The sequence below is a fragment of the Neomonachus schauinslandi genome, chromosome 16 (assembly GCF_002201575.2).
Source record: "Neomonachus schauinslandi chromosome 16, ASM220157v2, whole genome shotgun sequence".
In the NCBI taxonomy this organism is placed as follows: Eukaryota; Metazoa; Chordata; class Mammalia; order Carnivora; family Phocidae; genus Neomonachus; species Neomonachus schauinslandi.
Window position 1 is genome coordinate 413019 of NC_058418.1, and position 17680 is coordinate 430698.

The 17680-nt window shown below is 43.6% G+C and overlaps 2 protein-coding genes across 9 annotated transcripts in view; one reads left to right on the plus strand and one right to left on the minus strand.

The window, feature by feature from the left end:
* Positions 1 to 17680, minus strand: part of LOC110581909 (zinc finger protein 135) — a 110187-nt gene that overhangs the window by 51207 nt on the left and 41300 nt on the right. Inside the window, exon 2 of one of the 7 annotated variants that reach the window (XM_044911400.1) lies at positions 11686 to 11709. The exons of the other annotated variants lie outside the window; for them this stretch is intronic. Within the exon in view, the coding sequence (XP_044767335.1) occupies positions 11686 to 11709 (24 nt within the window). The remainder of the gene's footprint in view (positions 1 to 11685; positions 11710 to 17680) is intronic. 7 annotated transcript variants of the gene reach the window in all.
* On the plus strand, positions 1136 to 16935 carry ZNF329 (zinc finger protein 329). Of its 2 annotated transcripts, none has more exons than XM_021691841.1 (2): positions 1136 to 1179; positions 14323 to 16935. In XM_021691841.1, the coding sequence occupies exon 2, from the start codon at positions 14383 to 14385 to the stop codon at positions 15946 to 15948; it is 1566 nt and encodes a 521-aa protein (XP_021547516.1). In that variant the 5' UTR covers positions 1136 to 1179; positions 14323 to 14382; the 3' UTR covers positions 15949 to 16935. The 2 variants fall into 2 exon arrangements, with proteins under 2 accessions (XP_021547516.1, XP_044767342.1); XM_044911407.1 differs by lacking the exon at positions 1136 to 1179 and adding an exon at positions 7495 to 7516 and having other exon boundaries at positions 14348 to 16935.

Here is a 17680-nt window from a genome sequence, read left to right on the forward strand (position 1 = left end):
AAGGTGGTGCCTGCCAGGTTTCTCCACTGTCAAGGTACTGTTTTCCCCTTTATAATTAAAATATATATTGGAGGAGATTCTTTCAGAATCACCTCCTCATCCTTTCCCAGGCTTTGCTGGAGGATCCCAACCTAGCATGCTGGGCCTCAAACCCTGCCTGTGCTACTCTGGGGGTCGCATAATCTGCCGCAATGTTAATGCTGGATGGTGGGAGTAAGAGTGTTATTTTTTTGTTTATATCCGAATTGTTATTGGAATTATTTTATACACATACATACATAAAATCGAGAACAAGTATTTCCTTTCAGAGCATATTTTGTAACTACTTATTACTAATTTTTAATGTTTTCCATAATGTACTCACTGATTTTTATTAATATTCTAAAATCCTTACTTAGCTGTCTTATTAATTTAAAATTGCGTAGGTTGGGGCGCCTGGGTGGCTCAGTCGGTTAAGCGTGTGCCTTCGGCTCAGGTCATGATCCGAGTCCTGGGATCGAGCCCCACGTTGGCCTCCCTGCTCAGTGGGGAGCCTGCTTCTCCCTCCCTCTGCCGCTCCCCCTGCTTGTGCTCTCTCACTCTCCCAAACAAATAAATAAAATCTTTAAAAAAACTGTGTAGCCTGTTTCGATTAAGTAAATAATTACACTGTCAACGAATACTGAGGTGTACTTACCTGAATTTTAACGTATTTTTCTCAGAAATAAATTATGGTATAAAATTAAAGTTATTTAAAATTATAAAATATGCCGTAAATAAAAATAAGGCTGTACCATAATGACGGCGTCCGATTAAAACCACAGGAGACAAAAAATTACCCGTGAGTCCCTATTGAGATCAATAAACAATTGGGTGAATAAATAAAAGGGAAAGTAGGGGCGGCTCCACCGGGGAACTCCCTCCGCCGACCAGCGCGGGTGGGACTAGCGCTGAGAGGGGTGTGGACGCAGGTCGCGCGGGGACGAGTCTGGAACCCCCTCCAGCCCCGGCCCGGGCGGAGGGGCACGCCCCCGCACGGTCCGGCCAGCTGCTGGAGATCGGAAACACCCGCTTCCACTGGCCGCGGCCGCACAGAGCCGCGGAGCCTCCTGGGACGCACACATCCGGGTCCCGGCGCGCGCACGCGCAGCCGCCCCAAACATGGCCGCCGCCTCGAGCTGTGCCGTTTGCCTGCCAGAGGTGAGTCCCACCGCGCCCCTCGACCTCTCGGTGCCTCACTTTCCCTCGGACGGTGATGTGTGTGTGTAGGTGGGTATGCTGAGGCGGGGAGAGGTCCTCCGAGTCCTGCGTGGCGTGTGCGGCGCGACCGCGGGCGGGTTTCACGAGGGGAGTGGGCGCGTCCGGCTCGCAGGGGCGCGGGTCGGCCCGGGGCACGGCTGCCCCGGCAACTGAGGACGCAACCTCTACCGCGGATGTGGACGTCCTCGGAGCGTAAGGAGGCCCCAGCTCTCTTCTTCGCGTCACTCGGGTTCCGCGCTCGTATCCGGCCGGTGCTTTCACAGGGATCGTTTTGCCCCGGCCTGCCGGGTGTCCTCGCCCGGCCGCTGGGCGAACCTTGGGTCGACCGCTCTTGGGCTTGATGGTGGGTGGGTCCCCGTCGGCGGGTCTCAGGCCACGGTGGCCGCGTTGCGCCGGTGGACGGTGCCATTTCCCACGGAGCCCCGCAGGTGTCAGGTCCCGTTTGTTCCCTCCACCTAATCGCTGCAAAGTCAGCTCCTGCTGTTCCCAGCGAGGGCCGCGATTTTCCACCTGTTCAGTGGCTGTTTGATTTTCATATTCCTTGGTGTAGTTCATTTTTTCAACTCCTCTTCCCCAGTAGATCATGGAAAAAGTTTTCACACGTATAGAGAAGTTGAAGTACTTGCGCGACATTATACCGACCCATTAACATCTGCTATACTTGCTTTATCCCATATATTTTCCTCTGTCCATCTTTTCAACCGTTCGTTAATTTTGGGGGGGAACATTTAAAGTAAGTTGCGGATTTTACAGAGCTCCCCCCTCAAACATCTTATTGCTTTTTGAAGTTTTTTTTTTTTTTAAGATTTTATTTATTCATTTGACAGAGAGACAGCGAGAGAGGGAACACAAGCAGGGGGAGTGGGGGAGGGAGAAGCAGGCTTTCCGCCGAGCAGGGAGCCCGACGTGGGGCTCGATCCCAGGACCCTGGGATCATGACCTGAGCCGAAGGCAGACGCCTAACGTCTGAGCCACCCAGGCACCCCCTTTTTGAAGTTTTTGAGGCAAAATGGACTTACAGTGAAATGCGTAGATCTTAATTGTGCCACTGGATGAGTTTTGACAAATAGAACCCAAAGCTTTATCAAAATTACCATCACCCCAGAAAGGTCTGTTATTCTTTGCCAATAAAAAAAAAATTGGGGGGGGGGCGCCTGGGTGGCTCAGTTGGTTAAGCGACTGCCTTCGGCTAGGTCATGATCCTGGAGTCCCGGGATCGAGTCCCGCATCGGGCTCCCTGCTCGGCGGGGAGTCTGCTTCTCCCTCTAACCCTCCTCCCTCTCATGCTCTCTGTCTCTCATTCTCTCTCTCTCAAATAAATAAATAAAATCTTTAAAAAAAAAAAAATTGGGGGGACGCCTGGGTGGCTCAGTTAAGCGTCTGCCTTCGGCTCAGGTCATGATCCCAGAGTCCTGGGATCTAGCCCTGTGTTGGCCTCCCTGCTCAGTGGGGAGCTTGTTTCTCCCTCTGCTTGCTGCTCCCCCTGCTTGTTCTTTGTCTCTCTCTGACAAATAAATAAATAAAATCTTTAAAAAAAAAGTCTCACACAGAAAAGTGGGAGGAAGAGCTCAGTGAACACTTGTAAAACAATCCAGATTCTCGTGCGCCTGGGTCGCTCAGTTGGTTAAGTGACTGCCTTCGACTCAGGTCGTGATCCTGGAGTTCCAGGATCAAGTCCCGCATTGGGCTCCCTGCTCAGCGGGGAGTCTGGTTCTCCCTCTGACCCTCCCCCCTCTCATGCTCTCTCTCTCAAATAAAATCTTTTAAAAAAAAAACAATCCAGATTCTCAAGTCACTAACACTTTGTCACATTAGCTTTCCTTTTCTCCCTGCCGCAAACACATGCACATACATTCTCTTTTTACGTTTTTATTTTTTAAAGATTTTATTTATTTATTTGACAGAGACACAGCGAGAGAGGGAACACAAGCAGGGGGAGTGGGAGAGGGAGAAGCAGGCTTCCCGTGGAGCAGGGAGCCTGATGTGGGGCTCGAACCCAGGACTGTGGGATCATGACTCGAGCTGAAGGCAGACCCTTAACGACTGAGCCACCCAGGCGCCCCTCTTTTTACATTTTTTACACATACCCGCCTCCTAAGAGAGTAAAAGGTTTATTACTCACCTAGTAAGACTCCTGGGAGAGTAGGGCAGACTTCCCGTGGTGATCCAAAAATAGCTTGAGAGAGCAGGAAAAGGAGACTGGCTGGACTTTAATTGTGATTAGAGAATGGAACTGGATGAGGATGGCCTATCATTTATTGGGGCTTGCATGGTGTGAATGTCCTGCTAAAACCAACGAGAAAGCACCCAGGCTTTCTAGTTAGCTTGCCTACATGTGGGGCAGTAGGAGAAGGGGGAGGCTTGAAAACTGGGCACAGTCATTCATCAAAATGGAGTCACACTTTATCACAGTTGGTAGTCAGGTGGGTGACTTTATTAGGATAGAGCTAAAGTTGGTGGGAAACTATTTTTGTTAAGGAATGCATCACTTAAACAAGTAAAGTACACATTATCATGGGTGGTCCACAGAAATGGCAGGGACCATGTGGAGGGGGTTGGACAGCTGAGGTCTGGCACTGCTGATGTCAAACATCCAGGCATGCAGCCCAAGTGATCCCTCTGCCAGGTTGTTGAAACTGGGGGACAAAGCCCTTGAGAGGTGAGTGCCTGGGAATCGAATTCTACACAAGTTTGGCACATCCCTATAAAACTTATTTCTCTTGTGAAGTTTTAAGGTATCAGATACATTCTAGGTAGTTTGAACTGGTGGTTCTGACCCCAGCGGACTCAAAGCCCCCCCCCACCCCCGTTTTTAAAGATTTATTTATTTATTTGAGAGCAGGTGCATGCGTGTGAGTGCACATACGTGTGGGGGAGGGGCAGAGGAGAGGGAATCTCAAGCCGACTCCCTGCACTGAGCATGGAGCCCGAGGTAGGGCTTATCGACTCTGAGATTATGACCCCAGCCGAAACCAAGAATCTGTCGCGCCACCCAGGTGCCCTGCCTCCTCATATATATAAAAAAAATCGCTTTATTGAGATACATTTCACATACTCTACAAGTCACCGTTTAAGGTATACAATTCATTGTTTTTTAGTATACTCGTTAGCTTGTGCATCCATCGCTGCTATCAATTTTAAAATATTTTCATTATCCCCCAAAACAAGCCTATGCCCATTAGCAGTCACTCCTCATCTCTTTTATCCCTCCAAGTCCTAGAGAATCATTAATCTACTTTTTGTCTCTATGCATTTGCCTATCCTAGACATTTCATATAAATGGCCATACAATAGATAGTCCTTTTGGGGGCTTCTTTGACTTAGCATAAAGTTTTCAAGGATCATCTGTGTAGTAGCGTAGCATCTATCAGTACCTAGCTCTTTTTTTTTTTTTTTTAAGATTTTATTTATTTATTTGAGACAGAGAGAATGAGAGAGACAGAGAGCACATGAGAGGGGGGAGGGTCAGAGGGAGAAGCAGGCTCCCTGCCGAGCAGGGAGCCCGATGCGGGACTCGATCCCGGGACTCCAGGATCATGACCTGAGCCGAAGGCAGTCGCTTAACCAACTGAGCCACCCAGGCGCCCTACCTAGCTCATTTTTATGAATGAGAAATGTTTCAATGTATGGATATACCTCATTTTGTTTATCAGTTCATCAGTAGATGGACATTTGAGTTGCTTCCACTTTTTGGATATTATGAAAAATGCTTCTGTAAATATTCATGTATGCTTTTTATTTTTGGTGGATGTATGTTTTCATTTCTCTTGGATAACTACCTAGGAATGGAACTGATTATAGCCATCCTACTGGATGTGAAGTGGTATCTCAATGTGGTCTTGATATGCATTTCCCTAATAGTTAATGGTGTTGAGCATCTTTTCGTTGTGCCTATTTGGGCATTTATGTATCTTCTTTGGAGAACTATCAGTTCAGATCCTTTGCCCCTTTATTAAGTGGGTTATTGATCTTTTACTTTTTTTTAAAGATTTCATTTATTTATATGACAGAGAGAGAGAGAACACACAGAGGGAGAGTGAGAGGGAGAAGCCAACTCCACACTGAGCAGAGAGCCCGGGGCTCTGTCCCAGTATCCCGAGATCATGACCTGAGCCAAAGGCAGATGCTTAACCGACTGACCCACCCAGGCGCCCCTGATCTTTTATTTTTTTTAAGATTTTATTTATTTGAGAGAGAGAGCAAGGGGGGGGGAGAGGAAGAGGGAGAAGGAAAAGCAGGTTCCCCACTGAGCAGGGAGCCTGACGGTGCTTGATCCCAGGGTCTGAGCCGAAGGCAGACCTTCAACCAACTGAGCCACCTGCATCCTGGGATCAAGCCCCGAGTTGGGCTCCTTGCTCAGCATGGAGCCTGCTTCTCCCCCCTCCCTCTGCTTGCTGCTCTCGCTCTTTCTATCTGCCAAATAAATATATAAAATCTTTAAAGAGAAAAAAGATTCATTTATTCTGGGTACCTGTGCCTTATCAGATATATAATTTGCAAATATTTTACCCTATTCTGTTTTTTTTTTTTAAGTTTTATTTATTTAAGTAATCTCTACAGCCCATGTTGGGCTCGAACTCATGATCCTTAGATTCAGAGATGCATCGTCTTCCAACTGAGCCAGCCAGACACCTCTCCAAGGGTTGTGTGGTTTTTTTTTTCTTTTTTCACTTTCTTGGTGAAGTTCTTTGAAGCGCAAATATTTTAATTTTGATTAGTCAGTTTTACCTACTTTTTTTTGGTCACTTGTACTTTTGTGTTGTACCCGTTTCTGAAAATCTATGCCTGTGTTTCTTTTAAGAATTTTATGATTTCAGGGGTACCTGGATGGCTCAGTTGGTTAAACGTTTGCCTTCGGCTCAGGTCATGATCCCAGGGTCCTGGGATCGAGCCCCGCATCGGGCTCCCTGCTCAGTGGGGAGCCTGCTTCTCCCTCCCCCACTACCCCTGCTTGTACTTGCTCTCTCTGTCAAATAAAAATCTAAAAAAAAAAAAAAGAATTTTATGATTTCAGCTTTCATATTTAGGCCTGTGATCTATTTTTTATTTTAAGATTTTATTTATTAGAGAGAGATAGTGACAGAGATAGCGAGAGAGAGCACAAGTGGGGAGGAGAGGGAGAAGCTGGCTCCTGCTGAGCAGGGAGCCTGACGTGGGGCTCCCTGGGATGATCCCCTGGGATCATGACGTGAGCCGAAGGCAGTTGCCCAACCACCTGAGCCACCCAGGCGCCCCTGGCCTGTGATCTATTTTGAGTTAATTTTTGTGTAATGCTCACTCTTTGTGATCAGTGGTTTGCAGTGTGCCTTTTGCCATCCTGGAATATCTATAAAAGGAATTTTTTTTTTTTAAAGATTTTATTTATTTATTTGACAGAGAGAGACACAGCGAGAGAGGGAACACAAGCAGGGGGAGCGGGAGAGGGAGAAGCAGGCTCCCCGCTGAGCAGGGAGCCCGATGCGGGACTCGATCCCAGAGTCCCAGGATTGAGCCCATCATCAGGCTTCCTACTCAGTGGGGAGTCTGCTGCTCCCTCTCCCTCTGCTCCTCTCCAGCTCATGCTTGCTTGTTCTCTCTCGCTCACTTTCTCAAATAAATAAATAAAATCTTTTTTTAAAAAAAGGAAAGGCATTTGTATAAAAATGTATATTTCTATATTTAAATGCTTGGGCACAATACCTTAGCAGACATAGGAAGCAGTCCAGTGCTGAAGGTTTGAGTTAAGACAAATAGGACAGTAAGAAAATACTGCCTTGAGTGAAACTGAATGAGGTGAGGTGTATGTGGATGCTGCTGGAACAATGAGGGCTGGAGAAGTGGACCCAGACCAGGTGTATTAAATAGAAAAGGGACAAAGACAGTACTTTGGTGGAAGCAGGTTCTAAGTACTTATGCAGTAAGGCAACTCAGGCTGTTCAGATGAGCTGGGACTTAGTCACAGGCAAAGGATCAGCCACCCCTTGTGATACCGCCTGGAACAGCATCAGTTTATTACAGAAAACAGTTCTTCAGACCTAAAGTCTCAGCCTGTGCTGGGGCAACATTCAGTGTGTAAAAAAGCTTTGGAGACCACCTTCTTTGGTGACCATGGGAAGAGAAGGACAGGCTGGGGAAAATTCGTAATATTGGGGCTTCAGACAAGTGATATGGTGGATATCTGAGCAAAGGGTCAGAAGAAGAATGGGGGAGAAATAGGGAACCCCCAAAATACATGAATGGCATCAAGGTGAATTTTTACGACATATATTTTGTATTATGCTACTAAAAGTAGTAGTACGTAAGTATGTAGGAGGGCGATAATCAGATATTTATTTGTTTTTTAAATTTTACTTATTTATGTAATCTCTACACCCAATGTGGGGCTTGAACTCACAACCCCAAAATCAAGAGTCGAATGCTCTTCTGAGCCAGCCAGGTGCCCCAATCTGAGATATTTTAAAAACAACCTTAATTAACAAAATTCAGTGTGATTCCTATGTTAAATTCCCTAATATTATTTACCGAAAGTCTGTCCTGATGTCCTCCTGTATACTGGTGATCATTTGTTCTTTTTTTTTTTAAGATTTTATTTACTTATGTATTTTTATTTATTTTTTAAAGATTTTATTTATTTATTTGACAGAGAGAGAGAGACTGGAGAGAGGCAACACAAGCAGGGGGAGTGGGAGAGGGAGAAGCAGGCTTCCCGCTGAGCAGGGAGCCCGATGTGGGGCTCGATCCCAGGACCCTGGGATCATGACCTGAGCCAAAGGCAGATGCTTAACGACTGAGCCACCCAGGCGCCCCTAAGATTTTATTTATTTATTAGAGAGAGAGCATGAGAGAGCACAAGCAAGGGGGAGGGGTAGAGGGAGAAGCAGACTCCCTGCCAAGCAGGGAGCTCGATGAGGGACTCGATCCCAGGATTCTGGGATCATGACCTTAGCCGAAAGCAGACACTTAATTGATTGAGCCACCCAGGTGCCCCAGATCGTTTTTTTCCCCCCAGTAATCGCACTGTGGGCCTCAGGGCCTCATTGTCAGAGGGTATAGTTGAAATGGCGAGTTCTTGTCAAGGAGATGTAGAATAGGGAATGAGTCCATAAATTCAGGACAGTATCCTGATTTCTTTTTAGTTTGCTTCTCCTAAATGATTTTTCCTTAATGTCTTATAACACATGAAGTATTGTTCTATTCTAAGGTACCCCAGGTTGATACCTACAGGGATGTTGGTCCATAGGGTGGTCAAGCATCATGTGGTGGTCCTGAGCATGGTAGCAAATCTACATCCCTAGCCTGGGCCCTTCAGATGCTAGCTAGTGTTCCCTGCTGCCTGCGTCTTTGTGACAGCCTAACACCTCCACAGATTTCCAGATGCTCCCAGTGGAAGTACTACCAAGGTCAAGAGGTCTGGTTCGGGGTGGAAGGGACTTGTCCCCTTATAGGGGACGTATCTGTGCTTAGGATTACTGGCATCATTCTTGAAGGCATAAATTTACTTATTACAGGTTTATTGAGATATCATTCATAATATCGTAAGATTCATCCAAAGTCCACAACTCAGGGGCGCCTCAGTCAGTTCAGTGTCTGCCTTTGGCTCAGGTCATGATCCCAGGGTCCTCGGATTGAGCCCCACGTTGTCGGGCTCCCGGTTCAGCAGGGAGCCTGCTTCTTCCTCTCCTTCTGCCTGCTGCTCCCCCTGCTTGTGCTCTCTTGCTCTCTCTGTCAAATAAATAAATAAAATCTTTTTTAAAAAGTGCACAATTCAGTGGTTTTTAGTATATTCACAGAGTTTCACAACCATCACCACTGTGTAATTCCAAAATGTTTTTATTAGGCCAACAAGAAACCTCATACCCATTAATAGTCATTCCCCTTTTCTTCCAGCTCCTGGCAACCACTAATTGATGTTCTGTCTATATGTAATTGCTTGTTCTGGACGTTTCATATAAATGAGATCATATACTATGTATTCGCTTATGTCAGAGTTCTTTCATTGAGCATAATGTTTTTAAGGTTCATCTATATTGTTGTACCATGTATTAGTAATTCCTTCCTTCTTGTGGCTGAAGAATATTCCATTGTGTGGATTTCTACATTTTGTTTAGCCATTCCTCAGTTGATGGACATTTATTTGAGTTTCCACTTTTTGTTTATTATGAATAGTGCTGCTATTATTTTGTAATTCATGTACAAGTTTATGTGTGGACATATGTTTGCATTTTTCTTGAGTAGATATCTAGGAGTAGAGTTGCTGGGTCACAAAACTATGTGTAACTTTTTTTTAAGATTTACTTATTTATGTATGTATATATGTATGTATGTAAGGGAGAGAATCCCAAGCAGACTCCGTGTGGACCCAGACATGGGGTTTGATCCCACGGCCCTGAGATCATGACCTGAGCCAAAACCAAGAGTCATTTGCTCAACTAACTGAGCCAGGCAGGTGCCCTGTTTTTTTCTGTTTTTTTTTTTTTTTTTATTGGCCACACTCATGGTTATGAAGTGGTATCTCACTGTGGTTTTGATTAGCATTTCCCTAATGACAGTGATGATGATCATCTTTTCATGTGCTTATTGGCCATCTGTATGTCTTTGGAGAAATGTCTGTTCACATCCATTGCCTACTTTTAAAATTTGGGTTGTTTTGTTATTGAGTTGTAAGAGTTTTTTGTATCTTCTGTATAGGAGTCCTTTATTAGACATATGCTTTGTAAATATTTTCTCCCATTTGATGGGTTGTCATTTCACTTTCTTACTGGTATCTAACTCTTACTGCAATCAAGGAAATAGCTATTATAGATTGAACAGATGTTCCCTTTGCTTTTCAAGGCCCATTCTCCATGTCCCAAGATAGTCATGATCACAGCTTTGGTAGGTGTCTTGCCAGGGCATTACTTCCAGAATATTTGTGTCTAAAAATTTCCCCAAGTGGTATCATCGTGTATATATGTCTGACTCATTTCTTTTAAGTACACACATGCATCCTTCCCCTACAGACCTGTATGAAGGTGCTCTCTGTATCTTGTCTTCACAGGATAACCACAGGCCATCCAGGCCCCAGTGTACTCAGGAGTCCCAGTATGGGAAACATGCAGTATGGTGGCAGGGCAGCCTTAGGAGGCCTTTTTTGTAGGTGAGGAACTCATAATGTTCAGGAGTGAAATCTTGGGACGTGGTCCTCCTGACCAGCTAGCCCCTCCATGTTACTGTTGAATGCTGTGGATGTAGCAGGCTTCTGGGGTCTTGGTCTTGGCTTCAAAGTGAACAAATCTGATGTTTTCACATTAGGTGTGATGTTTACCTTGATTCCTTGTGTCCCTAATCATTAAGAATTTTCATCAAGAATTGGAGCTTTCCTTAAAGCACTTTCTGAATTTATTGATACAGGCTAAAGGGTCTACTACTTGAATCTGAGAGCAGTTTGATCATGAGTCTGGGTGAGATTTCCTCAAATTACTTTCTTGACTTATTGGGACAGGGTGTAGGGGACTATTTTTTACTTTTATCTGAAAATAATGGGGAATACATAAATAGACATTTTAATATTTTACAATTCTTACGTTCTTAGGATAAATCCAATGTTACCGTTTTGGTAACTTTCTTCTGTTTCTTAGTTAAATACTCTTTTCATAACTGATATCACTAATGTGTACCTCCTCTTTTTGGGGAGTCACTCTCGTCAAAATACGTCTTTCATTAGTCTTTTCAAATAACAGACTTGGTTTTCTTTATCTTCTTGGATGTTCTTTATTTTGTTCTTTAATTTCTGCTGTTACCTTTATTATCACCTTCCTTCTACTTCCTTTTGGCTTACTCCTTAATTCTTTCCCTTAAGTCTTGAACCGTGACTCATTAACCTTCAGTCTTCTTCTTCTTCTTTTTTTTTTTTTAACATAAGCAGTAAAGGCCAACATTTTCTGAGGAACTGTGTTAACTGCATCCTCATTTGCCACATGTTTTGAGATATACCATTTCCATTTTTCAGTTTGATTCTAGGTGTTTTTCTAATTTCTGTTGAGATTTCCCTTTGAACTCTGAATTCCTGAGAAACAGGTTTTTGTTTTTCCCAATAAATAGAAGTTTGTTTTACTTAATGTTTTTCTTGTATTTGGTTTTCTTTCTGCTACTGGTTCTTAACTTGACCACATTTCTAGTTAAGAGGCTATGGTCTAGGGTGCCTGGGTGGCTCAGTCGTTTAAGCGTCTGCCTTCACCTCAGGTCATAATCCCAGGGTCATGGGATTGAACCCCTCATCAGGCTCCCTGCTCAGAGGGGAGTTTTCGTCTCCCTCTCCGTCTGCTTCCCCCCGCACACTTGTGCTCTCTCTCTCTCTCTTTCGCTCACTCTCAAATAAGAATCTTAAAAAAAAAAAAAAGGCTGTGTGGCCTGTGGCATACTGTGGTCTGGTCTTGGTTGAACTTGTTCTTTGGCCTGGTTTATTGTCAGTGTTAGCAAAGGTTCCACGTGCACTCAGAAAGCTTTGTTTGGCTTTAGTTGTTGTTATGGCTCTTCATCCAACTGTTGGATCAGGCTAGTTAATTACATTCTCTCCTGCTTCTCTATCAGTTTTTCTGAATTTTCATTTCTGAATGAGGTTCCTTAAAAGCTCCCAGTACAGTTGAATTTGCTGATTCTGATTTACAGTCCTGGCTGACATTTTTCTGTTTTGAGGCATGCTGTTAATACAGACATTTTTGCCATTGTTCTGTTGCCCTGTTATACTTCAAGTTTATCATTGGTTGGCAAAGAACCATAAAATCTTTGGTTAGCTTTTGTCTCTTCCAAACTTTTGCTTTTGTCTTCTCTTTGCTTTTGCTTTAGGTGTGTCTGTTGCATACACATGTTTTCGTGTGGGGCTCGATCCCAGGACCCTGGGATCATGACCTGAAGCCAAAGGCAGACACTTAACGACTGAGCCACCCAGGTGCCCCCCACCAGAGCACTTTAAAAAAAAACCTTCCATTATTTTCAGGTAGATATTTTTGCTATCAAGTGATCCGTCATGATAGTTTTTACTCCTTCACCAGTGTTCTGTCTTCTCTCTGTTGGTCTTTAAGAATGTCTCCTTAGGTATAGATTGATACCCATTTATGCTTGGGCTCATGTTTTCTGAGTCTGAGATGCCTACAGGTGGAATTGCTGGGTAGTGGAATGTGCCCATTTTATGTTTTGATGCTGCAACCATATTATACTGAGTGGACTGACCACTTTACATGCCCACTAATACTCTTCTTCCATGAGGTGCCTAAGTTTTATATTCTCATGCCTTGTTTTATTTTTACTCATATGAAAAGTGTACATTATGTCTTAACGTTTCAGTTTGTAATTTTCTGAATGATGGTGAGAATGAGCAGATACTCATGTTTTCAGGATATTTGTATTTTTTATGAAGTGCCTTTTTGTGTCCCTTTCCCCCTTTTTTTGTGCTATTCTGTAAGAATTCTTTCTAGATCTTGGGCACTGTTCCTTTTTCTCTTTTATATTTTATGATATTATTTCTTCATTTGCCACCTGTGTTTTGGTTCTTACTGTGTTTTTGTTTGGAAATTTAAAATGTTGATATTAAATTTGTTAATCCTTATCTGTATGGTTTTTGTTTGTTGATCATGAAGGTGTCCTACATAATTTAAACTTTGATTTTATGTTGGGGTTTTTCTCCATCTAGAGTTTCTTTTAAAAAAATATTTCTTTCTGAGATAAGGATCTAATTTCATTTTGCTTAAAAGAAATGAGGAACCAGTTGTCTTGATACCATGAAGTCAAAGGGGTAGGGGGTGGTTAGAGGAAGATCAATAATGGTGGAGACACTGGCAGCCACTTACAGAATGCTGTCCATTCCCCAGGTCAGAGGCAGCATCAGACATGATCTAACTCTCATAGTAACCTTACAGGGTGGTCATTGACAGATCCAGGACTTTCAGAACTTCTGGGTCATCAAGTTTATGCTTTGTTCCATCCATGAAGACAGAACTCTGACTACAAAGCTGGGGTGAAAAGTGCTCGTTCAGAACTGTCATAAGCACATGATGAAGTTGGGGCTTTGAAGATGTGTATTGATTGTTGATATGGGCAGTGGGTGGTAGGGACTAGCACACAATAGCCAAGATGGTGTTCCACTCTGTGAGCAGTGACACCTGGCTTCTGGTCTCCACATCTCAGTTTCATTCTTTTGGTGATATTTGTCTGTACTGTTCTTGGCTCCATCCCTTGACTCTCACTTTACCTTCCCCTTGTACAGATGTTAATTTGAAAAAGTCAAAAAACCCACAAATGTAAATTGGTTCAGCCACTGTCTAAAACAGTATGGAGTTTCCTCAAAAAATTTAAAAATAAAAATGCCATATGATGTAGTAATTCCACTACTGGGTATTTACCTCCAAAAAGGGAACAAAACACTAATTGAAAAAGATGTATGCCCTCCTGTTCATTGCAGCATTATTTGTAATAGCCAAGATATGGAAGCAACCCAAGTGCCCATTGACAGATGAATGGATAAAGATGTGGTATGTATATACAATGGAATATTACTCAGGCATAAAAAAGGATGAGGTTTTGCCGTTTGTGACAACATGGATGTATCTAGAGGGTATTATACTAAGTGAAATAAGTCAAGCAGAGAAAGACAGATACCATATGATTTCACTTTGGGGAATCTAAAAAACAAATGAACAAACAGAAAGTAGAAACAGAACAATAAATAAAGAGATCAAACTGATGGTTGCCAGAGGGGAGGGGTGGGGGGGATGGGTAAAATGGGTGAAGGGGATTGAGGCACAGGCTTCTAGTTATGACATGAATAAGTCATGGGGATTAAAGGTACATCACAGGGAGTATACTCAGTGTTATATGGTGACAGATGGGGGCTATACTTGCACTGAGTTTAGCATAACGTATAGACTTGTCAAATCACTATGTCTTACACTTGAAACTAATGTAACACTGTGTGTCAAATATATTCCAATAAAAAAATAAGCTGGGGAAAAATTAATAAAAAAACATAAAAATACGGATCCACACATCTGGCCTGTTAGAAATTTTTATTCCTCTTCCAGTTACGGCTTTATGCACTTAAGTCTGTCTTTTTCATTGTTTATTTTTCAGCCTGAGACATGAGATTGAAAATGAGAGAATATTTCTGAAGAACCATCCTGTGACGTGGAAATGGAAGGATTTATGAGAGAGGGCTCCCATCTTTCCATTCTAGGTGATAATTGGGACTGTAAGAACCGGGAGGGACATTTGAGACAATCAGGTTTAACTCAGGAGAAACCAGGGGCTCAGGAAGCAATTTGTGAATATTCTGGACTTGAAGAGCATTTGAGTGCAAGCTCAGACCTTCTGCCATCTAAGAGAGTACCTGCAAACGGTTTTCATATATGTGACTCAGATATTAAAAGTTTGGATTGTGACCCAGCTTTACACAGTTGTCAGAAAAATTATGGAGCTAAGAGAAGTGGTGACAGTGACTCATGTGGAAAAGCCTTCAACCATTCTGTGGAAGTTTTTCAACTTGGAAGAGATCAAATGAGAGAGAAACCCTATAAATACACGGAAAGTGTTAAATCTTTCAACCATTTTACCCCTCTTGGTGAGCAAAAAATAGCAAAAAGAGGAAAGAAAGTGTATGAAGGTAAGGACTTTGGGGACATCTTCACCCTGAGTTCATCTCTTAATGAAAACAGGAAGGGTCACCTTGGAGAGAAACTGTATAAATGCACTGAATGTGGCAAATGCTTCAAACGGAACTCCTCTCTCGTGTTGCATCACCGAACTCACACTGGAGAGAAACCTTATACTTGTAACGAATGTGGAAAATCGTTTTCCAAGAACTACAACCTGATTGTGCATCAAAGAATCCATACAGGAGAGAGGCCCTATAAATGCAATAAATGTGGGAAAGCCTTCAGTGATGGGTCAGCTCTCACACAACACCAGAGAATTCACACTGGTGAGAAACCTTACGAATGTCTAGAGTGTGGGAAAACCTTCAACCGAAATTCATCTCTGATCTTGCATCAAAGAACTCATACAGGAGAAAAACCATATAGATGTAATGAGTGTGGGAAACCTTTTACCGACATCTCCCATCTCACTGTGCATCTCAGAATCCACACCGGGGAGAAGCCCTATGAATGTAGCAAATGTGGAAAGGCTTTCCGGGATGGCTCATACCTTACCCAACATGAGAGGACTCACACTGGAGAGAAGCCCTTTGAATGTGTGGAGTGCGGGAAATCCTTCAACCGAAATTCTCACCTCATTGTACATCAAAAAATCCACTCTGGGGAGAAACCCTACGAATGTAAAGAGTGTGGGAAAACCTTCATTGAGAGTGCTTACCTCATCCGGCACCAGAGGATTCATACTGGTGAGAAGCCCTATGGCTGTAACCAGTGTCAGAAACTTTTTAGGAACATTGCTGGCCTTATCCGGCACCAGAGGACTCATACTGGTGAGAAGCCCTATGAGTGTAATCAGTGTGGCAAAGCTTTCAGGGATAGCTCCTGTCTGACCAAGCACCAGAGAATTCACACAAAGGAGACCCCATACCAGTGTCCTGAATGTGGAAAGTCGTTCAAGCAGAACTCTCACCTGGCGGTACATCAGAGACTCCACAACAGGGAGGGCCCCAGCCAGTGTCCTCAGTGTGGAAAAACATTCAGAAGGAGCTCGTCCCTCATCCGACATCAGAGAACACACTCTGGAGAGCAACCCATAGAAACATAATGAATGTGGGCCACATTTGTCCCCTGACTTGGTCTCAAAAAGCTGTGTGAAGGAGGAATGTCTTCAGGGGTGACTTTTCCCTATCAGCGGAAAAGAGTTCTTTAAGCTATCCAGTGAATTGATGAATGTGAGGCATTCCTTAGCCATACTATTAAATCTAAACAATAAGGAACTCCTGGGGAAAACAGGATGGTAATAAATGTGGACAAGGCTTCAGGAATGATGCAGCCAATACTAAGTGTAATAGCGCACACACTGGAATAAAATCTGTGAATGTCAAGAAGATAATTCCCTGGAGATGCATCAGAGTGCTTAAATAGTAAAGAACCTGTGAATGTATTCAGTAAGTAATTGGTATGTGGAATCCTTTAATAAGGAATGTCTGCCTTGTACATAAGCAAACTCTTACTAGGATCAAGTGTAATCAGTGAGAAAAGCTTTTGGCAGCTCTTACTGTCTACTCTGTATCAGCGAAGACATCCTGGTGATAGACTGCACACAGTTTTCCACCCCTTGGCAACCACAGAATTGTAGTTAGATTTTGCTGTTTGTATGTCTGCCTATGTTACAATCCTGTCGGATGCTGAAGATTTGTTTCAGAATGGGCAGCCGGATGAGGACGTTGCTTGAGAATGAACAGTGAAATTGTCCCTGTTAAGACTGAAGCCGGCTCGTACTAAGATGGAAAGGGCTGCTGTTGAGAAATGTGATGCGTTACTTTAGTTGTGGAAATGAGTTCCTGTGATTGATATCACCTCCCCCCATTGTTCATCTAGGACATTTCTAATTTGTTTTATGCAGTCATGCTGAACCATAATTATGAAGGTTTTGTTACCATGTTGAAAATGCGTATAATATGGCAGGCAACAACAACAATAAAAGAGGCATAAAATAGAAGACTTGCTGTTATTCCAGCCATGTAGAGGTATGTGCACGTATGGGTGTAGATTGGATGTTGGTCATGGAGAAATAAACGTGGTTTTCTTAGGGGCCTACAATTGTGTACGTTTTTTTTTTCCTCTATTATAAGCCATACATTGTTGTTATAATAATTTGATAAGGAATAGAAAGAGGAAGCCAGAGCGAGGCCAATTTTGGGTTTCTTTGGACCTTTTTTTACCAGAAGGAGCTAGGTCAGGGTCACAGGGCAACTTTAAGTACAGATGGGGAACATCCAGGAAGAAGTTTCTCTCGAGTGAGAGCATCTGATGGCCCAGGGCATAAGAATAATTTCCTTCTTTGGGACTTGGAGGTGTCATTGTGAGGAGAGGATGGGTCTCAGAAAATGTAGAGTAGGAGGCTACAGAGAGGTCTAGGATGATCTCAGAACATCCCACCTGTGGAAATAACAGTGCTGGCCACGTGAGAGCTGCTTAGGCTGGATGGCATGGCCTCAAAGCCCTGGGAATGGCTCCCCTTGAGAGTCACTGAATAAAGGCTGTGAGGTAATAAAGTGTTTTTTTAAGCTGCTAAGTTTGTGGTAATTTGTTATGGCAGCAATAGAAAACTAACACAAGCAGGGTGCCTGGGTGGCTCAGTTGGTTGAGCATCTGCCTTCGGCTTGGGTCATGATCCCAGGGTCCTGGGATGGAGCCCTGCATTGGGAATCCCTGCTCTGTGGGAAGCCTGCTTCTCCCTCTCCCTTTGCCCCTCCCCCTGCTTGTGCTCCCTCTCTCTCAAATAAATAAAATCTTTAAAGAAAAACTAACACAAGCATTATAGAAAATTATCA

Bases quoted from the DNA above. Each gene is read 5' to 3' on its own strand.
- ZNF329 (XM_044911407.1), top strand. From the start codon at position 7,495: ATGCTACTAAAAGTAGTAGTAC. The intron at 7,517-14,347 runs GTAAGTATGTAG...ATTGAAAATGAG, and splicing joins GCTACTAAAAGTAGTAGTAC to AGAATATTTCTGAAGAACCA.